Below are 24,142 nucleotides of genomic sequence, written 5' to 3' on the forward strand. Positions count from 1 at the left end.
TTTTCGTATTTTCGCAACTTTTGCAAAAGAAAAAACACTATATAATGTATTTATAGTAGTGGTTTTGCACAATAACTCTTGGAAATATTTAAAAAGTGGTTATTTAGCCTTTTCCCATGATGTAAATAGCGATGAAACCTGAAAACGTTTAATAATACCTTTATGTGCATACAGTTATCATCAATATTAATACAAATCACGCTACGTGACGTCATTCAAAGAGCGCGTAAAATGGCGGCGTTCAAATGTGTCAAATTTTATTGATACTTTAAATAATTTTTAAAAAAATATTTCAATTGTTATAAAAATTGTTTATATTTTTTACTATGTTAAAACGATGTGATAAGTGGTTTAAAATAATAAAATAAAAATGTGCATATTCCCTTTTGCCTAATCACAAACAATAAAAACAAATCTTTATATTTATTAAATTTTATGGTTTTCCGTTATATGTTTTATGGGCGATTTACTGGTGCTTAGTTCGGAAGTTTTGGCAATACTAGTCAATAGTGTCTTGTTATGATAAACTGTCATTGATGTCAACTGTCACTGTCACATGGCCAAAGCAAAGCAAAGGAATTACGGAAACGAAACGAACGTCGTAAACGGTCAAAAACAAGAACGCATGTTGAAAAAATGTGAATTCGTAGTCTTGAAAATATAACCCACACTGCTATTAAAATGGATTCAAAATATGCAGCACTTGGAGCTCAAAAACAACACAAGAATTTTAATAATGTAAAGGTAAAAAGGATGAAATTAAGCGACGACAATACAGAAGTGATCAAAACAAATGGACATGTGATACAACTCAACCAGCAAAAGAAAAACAATTTAGATGTTGCTGAGAATGTACAAGAAAACAGAAAGCTATTGCCTGTGTATGCTGTTAAGGGAAGGTAATAATTTAATCATTACGTGTAAGAAATAATTATTACAAATATTTGTCATATATAATTTAAATAGTATAATATTACTAAAACAGTAAAATAACATAATAATTTACTATTTATCTTTTATTTTTTATAGTTTTCTAATATTCTATAGAAATGGAAACATTTTAATTCAATGATCATATAAAAGAAATAAGATTTATTTTAAACATGGCCTTTTGGGAATCTGGTTTAATGCAATTGTACCAACATTGATTCAGTTGTAATATGGAATGCGAATGCGAGAGATAGATTTCAAGACCAAATTTGGTTAGACCAAATATTGATTCAATTCAAGTGATTTATTATGACCATTGTCCATCATATATTTTCTTATTATGATTATTTTATAGTACAGGTTTTAGTAAAATTTACTTTACTTATTCCAGGTTATTAGAAGAGATTAGAAAACACAATACAATGATATTAATCGGTGAAACAGGTAGTGGTAAAACAACGCAGATACCACAGTTGATCCACGAACAGCGCTTGGAGGGCTTGGGAATGATAGCCGTCACTCAGCCTCGGCGTGTTGCAGCCATCACCCTAGCACTCCGTGTGGCTGCTGAAATGAATACTGAAATTGGGAATATTGTTGGGTGTGACATATATTAATTTCTTAACATATTTACTAGACACACTAACTGTTTTTTTATATCTTTTCTAAACAATTCATAGGAATATATAATTCTGAAGCATCCTTACTTTCTATTCACTTGTATTATACTTTTCATTGTTATGTCAATGTATGTTTTCAGTTTACTATTTGTGAGTAAAATAATGGATATAATTTAATGATTGTACTATAGCTATCCGCTAATGTTTGAATACTTACATAAAACTATGTAGTATAAGAAATAAACATTATTATTTGAGTATATCATCACATTTATAAATTTAATTTCAGGTATTCAGTTAGGTTTGAAGACGTTACCAGTCCAAAGACGAAAGTTAAATATTTGACTGATGGAATGTTACTTAGGGAAGCTGTCGCTGACCCTCTATTGAAGAAGTATTCAGTTATAATATTAGATGAAGCCCATGAGAGAACTGTTAACACTGATGTGCTTTTTGGTATAGTGAAACTTGCTCAGAAAGAGAGAAATAGCCATAAGCTTAATACACTGAAGGTGAATTATTCATTTCTTATTATTATTATTGTACAAGTAAATAAACACCCTCATAATATAATAACATTCTATACATATATTTTAGTCATAATACTTTTTTATATTTTGTTTGTCAATCACTTTTCTGTTGTTTGCTTGATTGTGCATAAGTGCATAAGAGAATATTAAAAAAAATATGTTTATGGTTGAATTTTGATCACTGGGCGTCATTATTATAAATTACTCTAAGAAATTGATAGTCACTTAGAAGGTTTGTGGTTCGACTCCTACGGCACCACTGCCACACCTATTTCTGCCTAATAACAGCAATGTTAGGCGCTGTTGCGTTCCGTTGTGAAGGGGTGTGGTAAGGGAGGCATACTTTTCAGAGGCTTTCCAGCTTAGTCCTCAGGGGTAGCAGCATATCAGTGGTCAACCTCGGGTAGTAATATCTAATCCTATCTGGGGTTGATTACAGATGTCCATGGGTGGCAGTAACCACTTACCATCAGGTGGACTGCATGCTCGTCTGCTACTCCTATATTATAAAAAAGAAGTCATCCATGCAGTCATCGAGTTTCCCCCATTCTTATAAATATTGGTTTTTAATTTGCAGGTAATCATAATGTCTGCTACCATGGACGTAGACACATTTAGTAAATATTATGACAACTGTCCGGTAATATACCTTGAAGGCAGAACATACCCTGTTACTATATATCACTCGAAAATGAAACACGAAGATTACCAGTATGCAGCATTATGTGCTATATTTCAGCTGCATGTGACAACACCAGCTAAGTAGGTTTTATCACTTGATTTTAAATTTTAATAAAAGTAATATTCTCGACATTTAATAGTTCTCTAAACAAAATGATATATTTGTAAAAGCTCCTAGTTGCCGTAAAACAATTTAATTGGAATTAAATGCTTGTGTGATGCCACCAATTAGAAAAAGTAGGTTTTTTTTGATATTCCTGTTCAACATAATATATAGTGTTTGTTTCCAAGTTGAGTACATTTTATTGCATAAATAGAAATTAACTATTTTTTTTCAATTTGCAGTCAAGATTTTCTAGTATTTTTAACTGGTCAAGAAGAAATTGAAACTGTCATGAGCAATATTAAGCAAATAGCTAAGGTAAGTTATAAATCATTATTAAACTATATCTTTGTATATAAATAAATATATCATATAAAATGTTATGAACTTAATTGTGCTTGAACAATGTGCTTGACTATTGTTTATATATAACAGGAGACACCGGGACCACCTATAAGAGTTTGTCCTTTATATGCTGGTCTTCCTCCTGCAAAGCAACTTCAGGTTTGGGCAAAAGCACCACCTGGTACAAGGAAAATTGTGCTGGCGACGAATATTGCCGAAGCGTCTGTTACCATACCCCAGATCAAGTGTGTAATAGACACAGGTGTTGTGAAAGAAAGGTAAACATTGTTAGATCTGTAATGTAAAACAATTTATGTAGGAAATAATACAATATACAAAAAAGTCCATTAGATAATGAAAAAAATGTGTAAGAATTAAAAATGTACACAGTAGTAAACAACACATACAAATTGTACCTAAATATTGTATTATATTAAAATGTATGTCTAATTTGATATGATCCAGTAATATATCTGAGGCTTCATTTGAATACCCTGTGTCTGAGCTGTGCGCTGCAGGTTTTCCTTAGACCTGATGCATGGCTAGCAGTGATAGTGTATGTGCAAGTGTCGCAAGCGATGTATAAGGGAGTTGTTTGTATCAGGCATAGATTAGTAAAGATTACTCATTCCTAACAAGATAAATGTAACCAGTTTTGACAGTTGAAATTGTCACTGTCATCTATTTTCGTGTTTGAAAAATATTAAAAAAATGTAACTACATTTTATTACATTATTAGAGCATTTACGAATGAAATAATATTTTTTCCAAATTTTTTTCGATTTCGTGTTTTTGCACTACTTAACTGCGCATGTCGGCATTGTTCCGCGTAAACCATGACTGCCATTAAACGGCTGACAGGTGTCAGCTGTTTAAGCCATTTAACGGCTTCCTTCAATTGTAAGGCGGTGAGATATGTATACTTATGTATGGTCTATGTTACCAGGACGTGGTGCACGGCGACGGGCGCGGAGCGGCTGGCGGTGCGCGCGTGCTCGCAGGCGGCGGGCTGGCAGCGCGCCGGCCGCGCGGGCCGCACGCAGCCCGGCGCCGCGTACCGCCTCTACACCGCCGCGGAGTTCGCCGCGCGCGCGCCGCACCACACGCCCGAGATCATCAGGTATATATAGTCCGCGTAAAACTGCACGGCACACTAACGCAGCTATGTACCCGTGGACGAGAGCGGGCAGCGGACGGGTGCCGGGGGCCTCGCGCCGTCTTCGTCCTGCTAATATCTACAATTTGCTATTGCTTATTTGTATGTTATTTTTAATATAATAATGCAATTTACCAATTTATAATATTTTGATCATCATTCTTGTATTGTTATTAGATATTTTTTATTAATATGTTTTGCATGTAGTTTGTACCTATAACTGAGGTAACACTTACCAAGATTATTACTGTATAGCTGCCTCCAATACAATGTTATAGTGTTTACTTTGTTGGTACAACTAATAAATAAATATAATTAATTACAGGTGCCCTCTGTCGTCAACATTATTAATGTTAATAGCGTCCGGAATGGATCCCTGGTACTTTCCGTTTATTGATCCACCTCCCAAAGATTCCATACAAGCTTCACTAACATTACTTAAGGAATTGGGTAAGATATTACGATTATTAAGTAACATACATATGTTGTTTGTTGATGCATCAATATCTTATTAAAACGTTTAGTAAATTCTCATTTCCAGGTGCCATAGATAATGAGACAAATCCTAAGTTGACAGTTCTGGGCAAGAAAATGACTGCTTTTCCAATTGACCCCAAGTATTCTAAAGTGTTATTAAATGCTCCTGATTATAACTGCTTGGAAGAGGTAATTGTATAGTGTTCTATGCTGTTTGAGAAATCATTTTATTGTATAATGTTAATAGGCGATTTTAATATATCATTTTCATTTTTCAAGGCCTTGAGTCTGGTAGCAGTACTGTCTAGTGAAAATGTGTTTTATACGCCACTTCATAAAAGGGATGAAGCATATAAGATGAAACAAAAATTTGAATCGCCGCTCGGTGACCACATAACACTTCTAAATGTTTTTAAAGCATTTTGTAAAGCTACAATGAAAAAGGTGCGTAATTGTATAAACATTTTTTTCGAAAAATTTAAACTTATGTTACAATATCATGTTAATCTATTCTTTTTCTTACAGCAATGGTGTAAAGAAAATTATTTAAATCACAAGAATTTATCTTATGCTGTTGAAATAAGGCAGCAACTGTTTGCAGTGTGCCAGCGATTGAACATGACTGTTACTAGTTGTGGTACTGCACTTGATCAGGTATTACATCACATTTCTTTTCTTATATTTGTTCTTTGAATTGGCAATTTTATTCGTGGTTCATTTGAAGTATAAATTGACTAAGCGATTCTCGTTAGTTGACAGTTTCACTGTTCCTTAACTTTGTGTGTAATGACTTTTTTATTCAGGATTTTGTCCTGATTGACAACACTATAATTATTAAATACCTAAGAGACAAATCTTACTTTTTTTAAAAAATCTTCCTAAATGGAAACCGAAATTTCAGTTAGGGATCGAACCTCGAGTCAGATCGCAGCATGGGTCTAGAAATAACGTCACGTCGATTAATTATTGGTGTGCATTTCATATTGTTTTTATTTCAGTTACTGAAATGTTTACTGAGTGGTCTGTTCACGAACTGCGCGTGGTCGCGCGGCGGGCCCGGCGCGGGCGCGGCGCGCTACGCCACGGGCGGCGCGGCCGGCGCGCGGGCGGCCTCGCTGCACCCCTCCTCTGTACTGGTGTGTATAGGGTTGTGCTACACGATCTATCTATCGATAATTTTGTCCTTTTGAAGGCCTGAATATATTGATATTGCATAACGATGGAAGTTTTAAACGCGTTATTAGGAATTTAAAATCTTTACAAAAGTAAAAGTTATTGGAATTAGGTAAATAAAAGAAGAAATGAGTAAAAATATCGTGTATTAAAAAATAATCAGCTAAATAATTAAACATCCAATCATAATACATTATACCAATTATAATATTAATATAGCATATTTCCAATTGTTCTTATCATTACAACGTAATAACGTAGCTTTGGTTGTCTTTTTTAGAGTTGACAATTCCAAAATCTAAATAAAAAAAAAACGATCATAGATGTTTCTATTTATATATAACTCAATTATAAAAAAATACCAATTGTTTGATTCTTCTACAAAACGATATGTGAATACTTCGATATCGATAGGTTAATGTTCAATATTATCGATTACTAAGTGTAGTCCGCGTAAAACTGCTAGTCCACTCTGAATATAGAAATGAATCGCGTCGTCATAGCAAATTGTATGACTACACCTGCTCGCAACAACTTCAGAGCGGACTAGCGGTTTAGCGATAACTATATATCGTTGTATCTCCAGGTGCGTCGTCCGCCGCCCGCGCTGCTGTACGGCGAGCTGATGCTGTCGCGGCGCGCCTACCTGCGCACCGTCTCCGCCATCGAGCCGCACTGGCTGCAGCAGGTGGCGCCCGACTACGCCCGCCGCTGCCGCGCTGCGAGGTGACCAATACTACTTCAACGTCGCCAACGGACAAGAGCATAAACAAATCGCTCTGACATTGTAATACGTACGTGTGTGGCTAGTTAAACGTCTCCAACGGACATAAGGATAACCGAACCGCGTGCTTGAACATTTTTGTGATATATATTTACGTGTGGCTAGTTAAACGTCTTCAACGGACACAAGGATAACCGAAAACGAGTGCTCGGACATTTTTGTAATGCATATTTAAGTGTGGCTAGTTAAACGTCTCCAACTAACACAAGGATAACCGAACCGCGTGCTCGAACATTTTTGTAATGCGTATTTACGTGTGGCTAGTTAAACGTCTCCAATCGACAAGAGGATGAACGAAATCGATCGGACATTTTTGTGATGCGTATTTACGTGTGGTGCTTACGCTGGAGCATTACCGGCTGTACTGACAAAAAACTCGTATGTAATGTGCCTGTGTTCTGTGATCAGCGAAGTGTAAGTTGAATTTCGAACGCAACCATGCTAGTGGTTTAAAATAAGTATTCAAAGTATCTTAAGTGTTGCATTTATGTTACATTTATTGCCATTTAGTGCCTATTGTATTCAAACACAGATCTGTGTCTTAAATAAAGGCTAACTTATGAAGAGCTTAAATCAATTGAGTATTTTGTTTCATAGTAATGCATAGTTGTTAACAGCCGATTTTCATTAAAAATACGCAACACCGCATAATGAATGTATATGTAAATGGTTCTCTATGTAACTTTTGTAATTGTAATCACAAGGGTGTATTTAGTTTTCACTGTTTTCCTAAGAGTGTAAGACTTGTTAAATGTACCTCATTTGTACCAACTGCTGTTGAAGAAATAGAGAGATATAAGTTTGTTATTAGTGTGAAAGACTTATATATATTATAACTTATGTATAAACTGATTGTTAAGGAGCTTTATTAAGAACGAAAAAAATAGTGTGGTTCCTTCTATTGTTCTTCAGTGTGTTTGATAATAATATTGTGATTATTGCATTGTAAAAATATATATTTTTGTATGATAACGGTAAATGTGTTCAACATGTTCGACAACGCCTAATTCTATTTTGCTATTGACATTGTTAAAGTAAAATCTTGTTTTATGTTTAAACAAATTAGAAATTAAAGTTATAAATTAATATAGTAGTAATATATATTTTTTATCCTTGTTTTGAATATTGTGCATAAATTGGGCTTACAAAGATGTCATTCAGAATATATGTATGACCAAAAATGCAATTTTGTATGTTTGAAGTTAGCAGCTAAGCTTACCTGTATAGACAGTAAGTTACCTATTGACCCGCTAGTACAATCTACTTGTCTTTTTATTTACTCTTCATGTAATTTCTTAAATGCTTATTACCATTTCTCACATATTTTTCCTTGAACTAAACCTCAATTAGTATGTGATATAGGATATATCTTGTCACTACTTTATTACACTGTTAAATATTATTTTACAAAGCGATATAAGATAATCAAAAACAAAGCGATAATCAATGTATTTTCTAAATCCATTATTATATTTGAGTAAACTAAATATGCGCCATTCCTTCCGTAATATCTACTTATTGTAAAATATAAAGTATGTTTGTTTTATTTTAAGAACCGTAATTTTAAGAATCTATACTTGTTAAAATAACTATCAAATATTATGTACATTTTTATATTTTTCTGGATGTAATTAAAAATGCAAGTATTACTTTTAACTTAATTTTTATTAAAATAAAATGTATACTTTTAAGTACTACGTAGTTTTTGTATATTTCCCAAAATCATAAAATATTTATTTTTATGTTAACTTCAAAACGTATAATAAATATAATTTTGTAATAAGAAAATTGCACAGAACGTTAAACATGTTTATTTTCTACATTTTTCAAACGCAACTTACCCACTCGGTCTACGCTTTTAGGACCTTTTATTTGTTTTATTTGTAGGGGGCGGCAAATATTGAAGGTGGTAGAACCCTTTGTGGTTCGACTCCGGCGGCACCACCGCCACACCTATTTCTACCTAATAACAGCAGTGTTAGGCGCTGCTGTGTTCCGGTTTGAAGGGTGTGGTAAGGGAGACAGAATTTTCCGAGGCGTTCCAGCTTAGTCCTCAGGGGTAGCGGCGCCTCTGTGGCCGACCTCAGGTAGGAATATCTAATCCTATCTGGGGTTGATGTCTATGGGCGGCAGTAGCCACTTACCATCAGGTGGACTGCATGCTGGTCTGCTACTCTTATATTATAAAATAATAATAATAATATAAATTCATTCCCAGGTGGCGCGAACCCGCATTATACCACTGAAAGTAATCAATTAATAATACATTCCGAGTTATATTTAATTACAATCTATCTATACTATCTAATTATTATCTAATATCTATACTATCTATACACACTAAGATGAAGGTATTTAATCACTTCCGGGTATTGATTACGTTGTTTCTATAAAAAATAGAATCAATAAAAGTAACATCTGGCCATGAAACCATTTACACATAAACACGCTATATAAGTTTCATTAGCCATAATTAAGAAATTATTTTTCAATTTAAGATGATTGTCGTAAGTGCAGACTGCACACTCCTTTAATTGGTTGGGTATGTTTAACAAAATGAGTATTATAGGTTTGTCTATATTGTATGAAGTGAACCCAAGGTCAAACACGGCTAACAATAAAACAAAAAATCTATGTCACGACTAGAAAACATCTTATAAATCAAAGTATTTCCACGAATACAACAAGAGATATAAGTAAGTAGGTTTCATAAATGCCATATGTAGCAAAGGAATTTAATTTCGCATCTGAGCAGTTGTCACGGCGGAAAAAGGACGAAATATCAATAAGAGGTCTTTTTCAATAGACAGCTTTCCCAAATCCTTGGTAGTGTCACGCGGCATACCTTATCACTGAGCTCCGTTCAAATGGAAGGTATTGAAATTCGTTTACAAGTTAAAAGCTTTCCATTTGCCACCGTAGATACCCTACCTTCAATGTTGTATCCACATGTATACGTAGATGCCCATAACAAATGAGATACTGACTTTATATGTGAAAATTATTATATTATTTATTATTCTTACATATGAAGTTTTTGTATTCAAACCGTAATACCAACACCTATATACTTCGTAGAATATACAACTAGCAGTGAGAATTCACGGAATGAGCTAAGTTTCGGTCTTAATCAAACACTGGGCAAATGTAATTTACATAGATTTCATACGCTTACAAGACGTTATGAAAAGCATTCGAACATGGACGTTTCCGCACGTCCAGAATAATGATTCGAATTCGACTGCCTTAAATTTAAACTTTAGATGTACATGTAGTGATAGCCTAGTGGGTAAAACTCCGCCTATTGATCAAGGGGTCCGTGGTTCAACCCCAAACACCTCAAATGCAATGATTTTTCAAAGTTATGTACTTACGTATTAGAATTTAATTGTCACTTGCTTTAACTGTGAAGGAAAACATCGTGAGGAAACTTGCATACCTGAGAGATGTGCGTTACTGGGGCTTTTATCAAGTATTAGGCTGGGTACTCATTAAGAAGTAAGAACCAACTACTACGTTAATTGCTTATGCTTTATATACATTATTTATATTTAAATGATTTCTTGTTGTGTAGAATTCGTAGGTATGGTTTTAGCTGAATTTCTGTTCGTTAGAACATTAGTAATATACCATGAATTCCGTTGTATATTGAATTGTTAGTCACAATTAATATTATCAGACAATAGAAAGCAGGCAATCGTTCCAGAAGCCGATAAAAAACTAATTTTCAATAACAAACTTGTTTATGAGTGTTGCTTTTATTGATGTCCATTATTTGTCGGATTCCGTTTGTCTTCATCTTTCCGAAGTTAAGATACTTAGAGGAACTAATAAATACCCGAAAATTTATGGACTTACTTTTCTTTCGAGTAGTTTGCGTTAATAGGTAATGAATGATAGAGTTTGATTGATCGAAATCTTATTTTGTCTAAGCGAAGGCTGTTAACGCTATTTTTTGATAACTCTATATTTGTACCTCTTTAAATTTAATTTACTTTGGTTTTTAAATAGCTTATGTATAAAATAGAAAATGAAAATACCCTAATCCATGGAAATCATTCTAAGTATACTCATTATCCTGGAAAAATTAGGAAATTTATTATGTTTATTATCGTTTGTCTAATCTCATTACAATTTGTCTCGAAAATGAGAGGGTCCTCCTCGAGCTGGCATAATGCAGAATAATCAAATCTCAAGAGAGGTATTTGTATACGAAATCGTTAAGCAATGACGCGAAAAACGAGAGCCAACTTAGAAGAAAAGCTTCGTAAGCAAGCTTATTAGAATAATGCGTAAAATACGGAAGCATTGCGTGGATAAATTCTGGTGCTATATTTATTCGACATATGCATTGTTTATATTACATTTTTGTGTTATTGTTGTACAATTTATTTATATTCATAATCATAAAACTTTAGCTTAGGTATATGCGTAGAGACTTATATAAGATTTTATCTCAAATAATTTTAATCACATAATAAATTGGTTTTGGATTTTGTGAAGCATGCCTGTGAAATTTTATAATTTTAGTGTTTTTACTGAATACAGTATGTGGACTAAGTTCTATCTCTAGACTTGTTTAGTAATAAAAAAATCGGCTCTTCGTTAATCCGATGTAAGATTTATTACCTATCCGTAAAATCAAGGTAGGTATATTTTGGAAAATTATTTGTCTGTAATATTTTTGTAATAATAGCAGTTCTTACAATATATTGAAAAGAAGAAATCCATAAGGCCGTTCTAAACACTGAGCATAAATCATTCATATTTCCTGTGTTGCGCCGCCCGGCCCCGTCGCCCGGTGATCGTTAGTTTCCTTCCGAAACCACGAGAGATGTGCAAGGACAGATGCTTGTCTTGTACGTACTATCATTATATAATTGCTGTAGTTAGCCACATCATACTTTATAAAAGTAGGAATCTTATGATTATTATTTGTAATCGTAGAATCAATCGTGTGGGGTGGTGTATACGTTGGTGGATAAAACTTACCTAATCTTCATTTTAAGGCCATTAAGAAAATAATTAATCATTTAATAGTAAAGCCTGGTGCTGCTTGATTAGCAGTTGCTTAGTGTTGATTAATTTATCTGCATATTTTAACCAAACTTTAAACGGACTAGGTAAAAGAACTGAGAGAAAAATACTGAATTTGTTTAGAAAGATAAAGTAGATTTTTAGCACACACCATAATCGATACATAATGTCGTTACACAGTGTGCACGATTTCCCTTACGAACAAATATTTGTGCGATAGATACGAGGCAAGGGCGGGGCGCGCGAGCGTGGGGACAATCTCAGCGATGGCTCATTCACTGCTGCAACGAGCCGAGTAGAGAATTGAATTGGAAGCAAATGTGCCGTACAAATGCTGCCGTCGAATATAAACTGAACCACTCCCGAGTAAGATCCCCGAAACCTTTCTGATCAAATTACAGAAGGAAGTAAGAAAGCCTCCCAAATCAATTCAACAAAACGAACATTGGTTTTAAATTGGTGCACATTACGGCGACATTTAAATAGATTTTGGGGTGAGGTGGAGTATAAATAGTGTGTCGTGGCGTGCACGAGACAGGTGTGTAATGAGCGGAGGGTGACGCGGATGCCTGTCACTCCTTCGCCCTGACTCGGCACACTATTGTTACCATTGCGTATTTTCCGACAGGTTCATATAATATTTCTTTTGTTTTTGTAAGTTGTAACAATGAAATTTCATTCGTTGGAAATTAATTTCGTCGGAAATAAAATATCTATAGATTGGTGACATAAAAAAGGAACGCTTCTGGGTATAAAATATTTATTAATGTGCGCAAAAGAAAGTAAAAAAGTAACGTGGAATGTAAGCTATTCGTCATTTCGCTAGATGACAAGACAACCTACAACAACTACATGAACGGGCCGTGCGAGTGCGTGCGAGTGGGGTCGTTGCGGACGGTTCATTTCCGTGCGTGCGTCCGCGGCCGCCCGCTATTTCCTATTCTTGATAGTCTGTTTGCGGTTACGACTTCTTTACCAAGCGTCTACCCGTATCCGGAAAATAATCTTGGCTTTCAAGTAGGCTGTAGTATGTTGTTTCCGTATTTCTGGTGTTATTTTTTCTAAAATAGTAACATGATTTGACGCTATTTTGTTACTACTATAATCGGAGATGTATTATATCAGTAAATAATACAAGTTTATTTTTTATTAAATACATTATTAAAAAATATGTACTTATTGGTATAATACTATACATAGAATTACTTCTTACTATTTTTTTTTAATCAGATCATAGTTAGCAGAATCAGTCAGTTCAAAAGTAATTCTTCAATAGCTATTTCATAGCGGAACAGCACGCAAATAATACTTTAATTAGTTTTGGTATCTGATATAACTCTGCAAAGATTAATAAAAAATAAAGCAACCACAAAAATATCATGTTTAAGGAGGGAAAGTATAATATGCGACGAATATTACGGGTGACATGTGAAACCTTTCTGATCAAATTACAGAAGGAAGTAAGAAAGCCTCCCAAATCAATTCAACAAAACGAACATTGGTTTTAAATTGGTGCACATTACGGCGACATTTAAATAGATTTTGGGGTGAGGTAGAGTATAAATAGTGTGTCGTGGCGTGCACGAGACAGGTGTGTAATGAGCGGAGGGTGACGCGGATGCCTGTCACTCCTTCGCCCTGACTCGGCACACTATTGTTACCATTGCGTATTTTCCGACAGTTTCATATATTTCTTTTGTTTTTGTAAGTTGTAACAATGAAATTTCATTCGTTGGAAATTAATTTCGTCGGAAATAAAATATCTATAGATTGGTGACAAAAAAGGAACACTTCTGGGTATAAAAAATGTATTAATGTGCGGAAAAGAAACGAAAAAGTAACGTGGAATCATTTAAGGTGGTAGAACCCTTTGTGGTTCGACTCCGGCGGCACCACCGCCACACCTATTTCTACCTAATAACAGCAGTGTTAGGCGCTGCTGTGTTCCGTTTTGAAGGGTGTGGTAAGGGAGATAGACTTTTCCGAGGCGTTCCAGCTTAGTCCTCAGGGGTAGCGGCGCATCTGTGGCCGACCTCAGGTAGGAATATCTAATCCTATCTGGGGTTAATTACAGATGTCCATGGGCGGCAGTAGCCACTTACCATCAGGTGGACTGCATGCTCGTCTGCTACTCTCATATTATAAAAAAAAAATAGATTAGTAACGATACTTCGCCGCTTTGAAATCGAATGTAGCCACAAACGGCTTATTAGTAAGTTCTTTTTTGAATTCTTGACAAATAAAAACATTTTTAGAGAAAATTTACGAATATATAACTAATACTGCGTAATTTACATAATAAATAAATAACTATTTCAAATATTTTAGGGACATTTTAGCACGGAGACGTGGCAAAACTTTTTTACGCAACTATTTCAATTCTCAAAACTGGGTACATTTTCTTGTTAGGAGTCAGGAATCTTTACTAATCTATGCGTGGAATGTAAGCTATTCGTCATTTCGCTAGATGACAAGACAACCTACAACAACTACATGAACGGGCCGTGCGAGTGCGTGCGAGTGGGGCCGTTGCGGACGGTTCATTTCCGTGCGTGCGTCCGCGGCCGCCCGCTATTTCCTATTCTTGATAGTCTGTTTGCGGTTACGACTTCTTTACCAAGCGTCTACCCGTATCCGGAAAATAATCTTGGCTTTCAAGTAGGCTGTAGTATGTTGTTTCCGTATTTCTGGTGTTATTTTTTCTAAAATAGTAACATGATTTGACGCTATTTTGTCACTATTATAATCGGAGATGTATTATATCAGTAAAATAGTAACACAAGTTTATTAATATTAAATAAAACGGAGTAGGTACACATTATTAAAAAATATGTACTTATTGGTATAATACTATACATAGAATTACTTCTTACTATTTTTTTTAATCAGATCATAGTTAGCAGAATCAGTCAGTCAGTTCGCAAGTCATTTTATATGTGCGAGATATATAGGTACCAATAGCTCAGTATGAAAAGTAATTCATCAATAGCTATTTCATAGCGGAACAGCACGCAAATAATACTTTAATTAGTTTTGGTATCTGATATTAGTCTGCAAAGATTAATAAAAAATAAAGCAACCACAAAAATATCATGTTTAAGGAGGGAAAGTATAATATGCGACGAATATTACGGGTGACATGTCGCGTGGCGGCTTTATCGTAACCTCGTACCGCGATAACATGTCTTAAATCATCCCATAATGTGCCGCTAGATTTAACACTGGCTCTGGATGGGCCCCACGAGAAATTTGCTCATTAAAGCATTTTTATGAAGTTAAAAGTACGCAGAATTACATTGTTCGCAAAGGAAGGAAGGAAGGTATTTATTATATCATAAACAATGAATATATATTAAAAGTCCTAAGCGATTGAAATGCGTATTTTAGTACCTAATTGGTTAGATTATCAATATACGTATGTATGTGGGCGCGCCGGTAGGTAGATCTACAATGGTATTTCGATTCAACTAATTTAACCAATATTTATAAAAATTATAGTTAAAATAATTAAACGAATAAGCGTTAATGCCACCACAGTAACAATAACACCCAAGCAAAATACCAAACAGTTCAGAGCACCACCGTGCCGTGCCCACTATTGGACAACTTCTGATCTGTTGACAGTTGCGCGCCCCTTTTTTATACCATGATACGGGTAGCCAATTGTTAATACGGAGCGGTAGTTCGAAATTAATATCATGTGATTTTAAAAACGGAATATTTATATATATGAAATGAAGCATTCTCCCACACGGCCATTCTGACGAGCAGCCGTTACGGCTCGCGAACAAAAGTTAAAAAAAATCAAATTCAATAATATTAAAGAAGTGGATAAACTAGATTCGCGGATAATATAGTCTCAATTTTAACCACAGAAGCCAAATCTCATGGTACACAAAACACGTAACTTTAATTGGTTAACCCCATAACCGGTGTCTAATAGTGTAAATAAATGGTCGTGTCACATGAAAAGAACTGCCAAATCACATGGCTGATGTCAAGTCACATGACATCATAAATTCGCTAAGTCACATAGCTTACGTACATAATTGATTATTATCTGAAAAGAATTGCCAAATCACATGGCTGATGTCAAGTCACATGACATCATAAATTCGCTAAGTCACATAGCGTACGTACATAATTGATTATTTCCTGAAAAGAATTGCCAAATCACATGGCTAATGTCAAGTCACATGACATCATAAATTCGCTAAGTCACATAGCTTACGTACGTAATTGATTATTATCTGAAAAGAATTGCCAAATCACATGGCTGATGTCAAGTCACATGACATCATAAATTCGCTAAGTCACATAGTTTACGTACGTAATTGATTATTATCTGAAAAGAATTGCCAAATCACATGGCTGATGTCAAGTCACATGACATCATAAATTCGCTAAGTCACATAGCGTACGTACATAATTGATTATTTTCTGAAAATAATTGCCAAATCACATGGCTAATGTCAAGTCACATGACATCATAAATTCGCTAAGTCACATAGCTTATGTACGTAATTGATTATTATCTGAAAAGAATTGCCAAATCACATGGCTGATGTCAAGTCACATGACATCATAAATTCGCTAAGTCACATAGCGTACGTACATAATTGATTATTTTCTGAAAATAATTGCCAAGTCACATGGCTGATGTCAAGTCACATGACATCAAAAACATTCATTAAGTCACATAACGTACGTACATAATTGATTATTTCCTGAAAAGAATTGCCAAGTCACATGGCTGATGTCAAGTCACATGACATCAAAAACATTCGTTAAGTCACATAACGTACGTACATAATTGATTATTCCCTGAAAAGAATTGCCAAGTCACATGGCACTCGGGTTATTATCAAACATAAACATGACTGTTGGCCAGACAATCATCGATATGCAAGACAATCCCGATAACACTGAACTTACAATCCACATACCGTTCCAAAGTTCGCAGGTACTCAAGAGAAACACAAAGTTTTTACCAGATTTTTGACTGTCGATACTGTCATTGCTTCACAGGGTTCACAGTCATCTGACATGTTCAAATAGTTTACTTTCCATAGCACATGTTCTCGTAGTCTGAAAACACATTACATTATATGTATAGTCAATAATTATATACGATATAACGAGAGAGCTCCGCGTTTCGTTCATGGTTTGAGAGTAAAATCTACAGATCTTTTCGTTTGGCTCGCTTAAATCTATGGCATAGTCTTCTGCATCGCCAAACGTACACTGGGTAGAGACTCCAGATACCCTTGAGAATATATTTCCCGATGTGTAGTTCTTCACGATGTCTTCCTTTACTGAATTTGTTATAATGTGTCTGACTATCTCAGACAGGATTTCTTGAAAATCATTAATGCCTTTTAAGTCAGCTCATTTGACTATGACAGAATTTTATAAGAAACTATTCGAGACCTGCTCAAAACCATGCACGAGTGCTTTTCTTATTTAGAACTGTAAACAAATAAGCTGTAACAAGCATAAAAATAAAAAAGTAAAAGTTAATTTCAAACCGAAAAACCTGATGTCTACAACACAAATGTGTGAAAATAATAATAAAGTGAATTGTCACGTTCAAAACAGTTTTAATGTCAACTTTACATACAGTAAAGAAAATATCAGAGCAGCAAGTACTCCGTGGTCGTTATTCTTAATAAAATATTTAAAATACTATTGCCTTACCATAACATGAGCTATAGTTCGCACCGTTCATGTGATGACGTTAAATGCCAACGAAATAACACTCTGAAGTCCACAGTTACATTACAACGAAAACCAGGTCATTAAACGTAAAAAGTTATTGGAGTCATCCTACCTTCATTATATTATTTACCTTATATCATTTTACTTTTACCTTGAATTTTACAATTACCTTCGTTTGTGCGATAGGCATTGCTGCAAACAAAGTCTTTACCACACAATAATGATCACACATTGCAGAGTTCAATTTGACAGTAGTGTATGTACACTTGTCTCTGTTTCTTTTTGCAGTATTCGATTTTTCGAATTTTATCAGAACTTGCAGTAGGTATATAATTGCTCGTCCGAACCTGACGTTGACTTATAAATCTGCAAAGTATTAATCTGCATTTTAATTAGTAGAATAACAAACAGCGGTCGAAACAGTATGAACACAAAATAATAACGAATATTTTCTGGTATGAACCGCGAGTTCCAATACAATATCTGATAATAATAGAATTACCTACTTCAATTTAATATAACACATACGTTAAGTAACTGTTATCACCAGAAATTGTGAATAACTTCCAAAAGTTATTGTAATTAACCATTTGAATAATAAGTATACCTACAAATACCGTTATTTCGTCCCGTATTGATTTATACATAATATTCGCTCACACACAAAAACTTTAAACCAAATTTTAGAAGTAGCAGACAAGCATGCAGTCCACCTGATGGTAAGTGGCTACTGAGGCCCATCAATATCTTCAACACAGCAGAGCCTAACACTGCTGTATGGTATTGGTATTGCCGGACCCTAAAAGTTTCTACCACCTTTATAACCTTTATCTGCTTGAGTGTAACGACGACAAAATTATGAATAGGAGAAAAACACGCCGAATTGTTTCGTATAATATAAACATTGCGTGCGTGAATATTCTGAATTTGTTATATCCACAGCCGTATATCTAGACGTAATGTCGTCATCTACACAGTTACAAAACTAAATAAAATAACAATAAACTCCTTATGTCAATGAATAATTAAAACATTTAGATTGTTAGCTAGATTACATGATGGTATAGTTGACTTACCACTGTTAAAGTATTCACTAAAGGTACCAACATAATATAATTTCACACGTAAAGTCTAGGATCGTGATGTACGTCATCTCGAAAGGTATTATTTACTATGACACAAAATAAGAAATAAGATCCAATAACAATTTAAACTACTGTAAAACAAGTTCAAACTTTAAGTTATTATTAAAAATACTTGATCGACTCCGAGCGAGGCTAATGAATTGTCTTTATTAAATTAAACCTTTAAACACATTTGACCGATCAAAATGCTTACAGCTTTGCACCATTATAGTAACTGTTTTTTTTTTCTACAGTCAGCTAAGCTTCGATTCTCTTTACTTCTGCAATTTTTAAAGCGAATAGCAAGTAATAGTTACACATTATGTCACAAAACAATGTTAAAAACACAGAAGACTAAATGTTTATTAATAAGTTATAACTTAATTCACCGTTTTTTTTTTGCCTAGTCCAATACACCATTTGGGGTGATGCGAACGTTACCAAACTCCTTTTCTTCAGCTTTACCTTAATGTATCCTTCGCAACTTGTAACCTTTATAAACCAATAACCAATAACTTTAAATACACAAATTTGTAAGAGCACAAAGTCGCTTACCGATAAACAACTTACTGACTCACCACCAGAATCTAAATGTTACATTTTCATTCAATTTTGGTCCACGTCTACGGCCATCACAAGTCAAGTGTTGTTACAAAATCCCCAATAAGCAGCTTTCATTTTAGTTACAGATTCTGGGAACAAGCGCTAGGTAAATATTATTAGATAGCATCCTACTAAAAATGACAAGCGCTGGTTGAGAGTACACCTTTCAATGAGCACAATACATATCTCACTATCACGGTGTTCCAGGTGAAACTAGAAATAAAACTTACGAAATTCACGGGCCATGGAATTACGATGGCAAAAAGTATGCTACCTGATTTATCAAACCTTTTACTTCAATAATAATCTTCATTGTGACTAGTTTTATTTTAAGACGGAGTTTATTTAAGAATGTTAAATGCATTACAACGAATAGGTACATACAAAAGGGTAGATATCAGAACTTGTATTCACAATCGTAAAATATTTTTTGCAGCTCAATAATTTAAAACAATATGATCGTTATTCATTTACTTATTTAGCATAAGCAAGCATCGACTCTTAAAGAGTCGATATAAGCAACGAAACTGTGAAAAGCATAGTTGAAATTACTCGAAGATTTTAAAAACCCAAAACATTTCTAAAAAAATGTCGGTACCTACGAGTGTGATTGTTAAATTTTTCGCGCATAACCAAATAATTTCATATTAGTGATTCTTATAATCTTTAACAACTTTCAAATAGCAAAATCGAAAATATAAAAACTATTGGTTTTATCATACCGGAGCGCCAATCGTTCGCCAATGAGTCTCGGCGCCAATGAGTCTTAATTACGTAGACGGTTAACATGGACGATGCTAACCACCTTCCACCTCAATTTTCATACTCAAGCTTGCGGTACCCAAGCTTGCGGTTGCTTTCACACGCTTGCTAAAATAATGCACATAAAATTATTACAATATTTAGACAAACCGTACACGTTACTCACGCAACCGGTTTCATCATGTGTTTCACACACAGCTCGACATGTGTTTCACACAATGTCGAAAGCCTTGTCCATATCGCCTCCATTGCGCGTCCCAAACTGTCGTCAGGAGTACAGCCACGATAAATTCTTCAGTAGAACACTTCCTATACACGCGGTTGATTTATCTTCTGTTACCGTTACTTTAAAACTATTACGTAATAAAAGGGCGTATCCTATCCCGATTCTGATGTGGGCGCGCCGGTAGGTAGATCTACAATGGTATTTCGATTCAACTAATTTAACCAATATTTATAAAAATTATAGTTAAAATAATTAAACGAATAAGCGTTAATGCCACCACAGTAACAATAACACCCAAGCAAAATACCAAACAGTTCAGAGCACCACCGTGCCGTGCCCACTATTGGACAACTTCTGATCTGTTGACAGTTGCGCGCCCCTTTTTTATACCATGATACGGGTAGCCAATTGTTAATACGGAGCGGTAGTTCGAAATTAATATCATGTGATTTTAAAAACGGAATATTTATATATATGAAATGAAGCATTCTCCCACATGTACTCGTATAAGTAAATCACCCTAGTGTGTTCATAGAGAGTATAGTGAAATATTTATCGTTCTGTTGTTAAGTAATACGAATAAAATTATAATTGAATAATTATTTTTTGAATTGAAAAATAAATGTATAAACGCTGAGTTTAGTAAAATTGTTTTTATACCAACAAGTCTTAAGTAGGGCTAAATCTGTTTTAATTTATTTAGGGCGAATATTATCTAAAACTGTTCTAGCAGCACGGACGTATCTTATCTTTAGTGATTCAGAAGTATAATTTTCTGTATAACAACAGTAGATTTACTTAATTAAAACGTGTTTGTGTTATGTGACCTTGTATACGGATTAACTGGGCCTCGTTACAAAAGAGGGCTAATACATATTTTCATCTATTGTTCTAGGAACAATTTTCTGATATGAAACTCTTTGTTATAGTGTGAGGCAAGCAGCTGGCTAGCCGCCAGTTCCCCTACATGTTTCATATTTCACTGGATCAGCGCAACTTACAATAGCGGAAACATTAATTTTTTCACACAATTCTTGTAATTCATATACTAATAACTATTTTATTAGGAGCTTTTAGACTGTTAAAAAATATCGATTAAATTTAGTTTCACTGACATCTGTTGCCGAAGTGTGACAAAGGGAAATTCATTTAACCTTTTCCACGTATTAAGAATATAATATTATTTATATAAATTTGCATTCAATACACTAGATGTTATGTTAATATTATACCTAACATAAGTAAATGGAACCTGCATTCTAACCGAGATTGGATATAGATGCGTTGCAAAGTTGGTTGGTTGCTACACCTGAAATAACAAAGTTTGAAAAAGTGGAAGGAATATTTAAATTTATCGATTTAATAAACTAACTTAAACCAGGAAATGTTATGATTATGAATTTCATAATGAGTTTGCTGACCTCAATAGGCAATGTGTGCGTATTATCGTAACAAATACTCAATGTACAATGACCAAAGTAAGCACGCTACAGTTCCATGGAGAAACAATCGACATGTTATATGACTGTTATATGACCGTTTAGCGTCATTTTGGATGCATGTGTTAAGAGTTGTTTAGTAATTTATGTTTAGATATATAAATTGTTTTAAAAGTTCGTTACAACAATATTCTGACCTGCATTTAATATAGAAAACCACGTATGTTACATTAAGTTTTTGATGTGAAACATCTACAGCCGCACGTAAAACCGATTTCTGGCGTGGCGACGTATGCCGATGCCGCTATACGATGGTATATATATAATTATATACAGTCTATATGCAGTAGTGTGTACGGTGTGGCGACGCGTCGCCATGCGCAATCGAATTCAATAAATAGTCATCGTTATCTGGAAAAAAATCGTAATATTTTATTTTATCATTATGACATATTTAGTTCCTATCACAATATGTTCTTTTCTGCATATTACTTTTACAAAATAATGTCGATGTTTCACATCTGCCAGGCGTCCCGTGACGGCTCACATTTTTTTCTGTGTAGAATATACATGGATTATTGAATGTCTGTCATACATATGATAGATACCTACACTAAACTACTACACTAAACAGAAAACATAAAAGAAATAAATAAAAAAGTTTATCCGATATTTATGAGGCAATAATGTTTGAGTGTATAGGAAGATTGTTGATGTTGTGTATTGCATTGATTCAAGAGCGTGGTTTTAATCCTGATGAAGCCGACATTTGGCTCAAAGCCATCCTGCGGTTCGGTTAACCCATTTTTTTTTTGAGAGGAACTAGGTAAAGTGTTTGTATCTTATCGTTATATTTCTGTACTGTGAGAATATCGATATTTAGATTTTAATTGTGCGTGTATTTTGTTATTAAGAGAATCCGTAATATCACAACCTAAATTACATAGACTGAACATAGTCTGAACGATTTCTGTCACAGTTGTCGTTTCTATTTGCCGTCCTTCGCGACTCACTTATTTACCACCCCCTCAGAGAGACAATAAATAGGTATAAAAACGGGAAGTAAAAACTATTGTGATTCATTCTGTATTTAAAAAAAATAGTTATGTTCCAGAAAGCACGTATGTTTTTTTATAGTAAAAAGCAGCGATTGAAGCGAGTATCTACTTTACTTTGCCTAATAGATAAAACATTCAAATATTTGTGGATATTCAAGCAAATTTGAAACTCATATTAATGATATGAAAACGAAATTTTCATTCAGAATTTCATAACCGTAATATCCTATATGCAATGAAGTCATTAACATAGGTAAACAATCATTACAAATGCACCAACGGTTTGTAATTATCGGGCTTGTTTGTAAAATCAGGAAGTAATTATTAATTGCCACAGCGTAATACAGTTCGTACTCTTATATTATCATATATTTAATTGTTAATCTTAGAGTAAAAGATATATTTAAATAATTTGTCAAATATGTTTTGTGTTATTATTTATCAGCATATTAAATATATTTATGAATAATAAATTAATTTAACGTTAATGTATTTAATAGCTACAATTTATCTTTAACAATGAATTTGTTGATGTAAGGACTCAGGATATAAGGACGGTAAATAAATCAAGGTAGATGTCACTCCAGGCGAAACTCGTTGGGAATTGTAATTGTAATAACATATTACATCATATCATATATTACATTTGTATTTAACTCCGGGCGTAGTTTGGTCGGCCAGTAGCACTACCATGAGTTTACAAAAGTATTACTCGCTAGCGACTGCGTAAAATAAATGTATGAAAAATTGTACAGCGCCTCTGGTGGTTACTCGTAGAAGTAAAATCCGTAGTGGCGTAACTCGATACGTAAAAAACCTATCGAAATCAAATCGCTAGCGAATGTCATTATGATCTATTGCCATACAAATTCGGTCCCATGAGTCATTAATTTGACAGACGTTGTCAAGAAATACCGTAACGATAGTAGTTATGTTATTCACTAGCAAAATGACAATAGTTTTCTATTTACAATTTCTATAGTGGCGTTTCTATGCCAACTCATGGTTGTGCTACAGTTATAAGTTTGGTGATGACATGCTACGCCGCTGTGGCATCTACGATATGCTACGGCATCCGTCGTTGAGCTCGTAGCAGATAACTTGTTTGCGAAATTTATTACCCCCGGGGCTTATGCTTCGTGGTTCAGTTTAGGGTAGATTAATAAATCTAATTTTCATTATGTAAATAGGATATTGGTAAAAACTAATTATTACATAAATATATTGTGAGATAATTTTAAAGTTTATTCTTAAAGTAATATTTAAGCGGAAAGTTTTGTGTTTCTATCATAATAGATTTAAATTACTATTACATTCGAAAAAGATGGGCTTAGTTTTGGACGATAAGCAAGGAACACTAGGGACACGGATTCAGA

At 34.3% G+C, this 24,142-nt stretch overlaps 1 protein-coding gene across 1 annotated transcript; it reads left to right on the forward strand.

The window, feature by feature from the left end:
• The first annotated feature begins 538 nt into the window (after positions 1–538).
• On the forward strand, positions 539–8,493 carry ath (ATP-dependent RNA helicase DHX33). The gene is made up of 13 exons (XM_073080588.1): positions 539–899; positions 1,322–1,531; positions 1,840–2,062; positions 2,658–2,842; positions 3,107–3,182; positions 3,300–3,487; positions 4,156–4,329; positions 4,691–4,815; positions 4,907–5,031; positions 5,122–5,286; positions 5,368–5,496; positions 5,841–5,978; positions 6,602–8,493. The coding sequence occupies exons 1-13, from the start codon at positions 682–684 to the stop codon at positions 6,743–6,745; spliced, it is 2,100 nt and encodes a 699-aa protein (XP_072936689.1). The 5' UTR covers positions 539–681; the 3' UTR covers positions 6,746–8,493.
• Positions 8,494–24,142: the final 15,649 nt, after the last annotated feature.

The sequence above is a fragment of the Epargyreus clarus genome, unplaced genomic scaffold (genome assembly GCF_041222505.1).
Source record: "Epargyreus clarus isolate Ecla_fem2 unplaced genomic scaffold, WU_Ecla_fem_2.2 ptg000015l, whole genome shotgun sequence".
Lineage (NCBI taxonomy): Eukaryota > Metazoa > Arthropoda > Insecta > Lepidoptera > Hesperiidae > Epargyreus > Epargyreus clarus.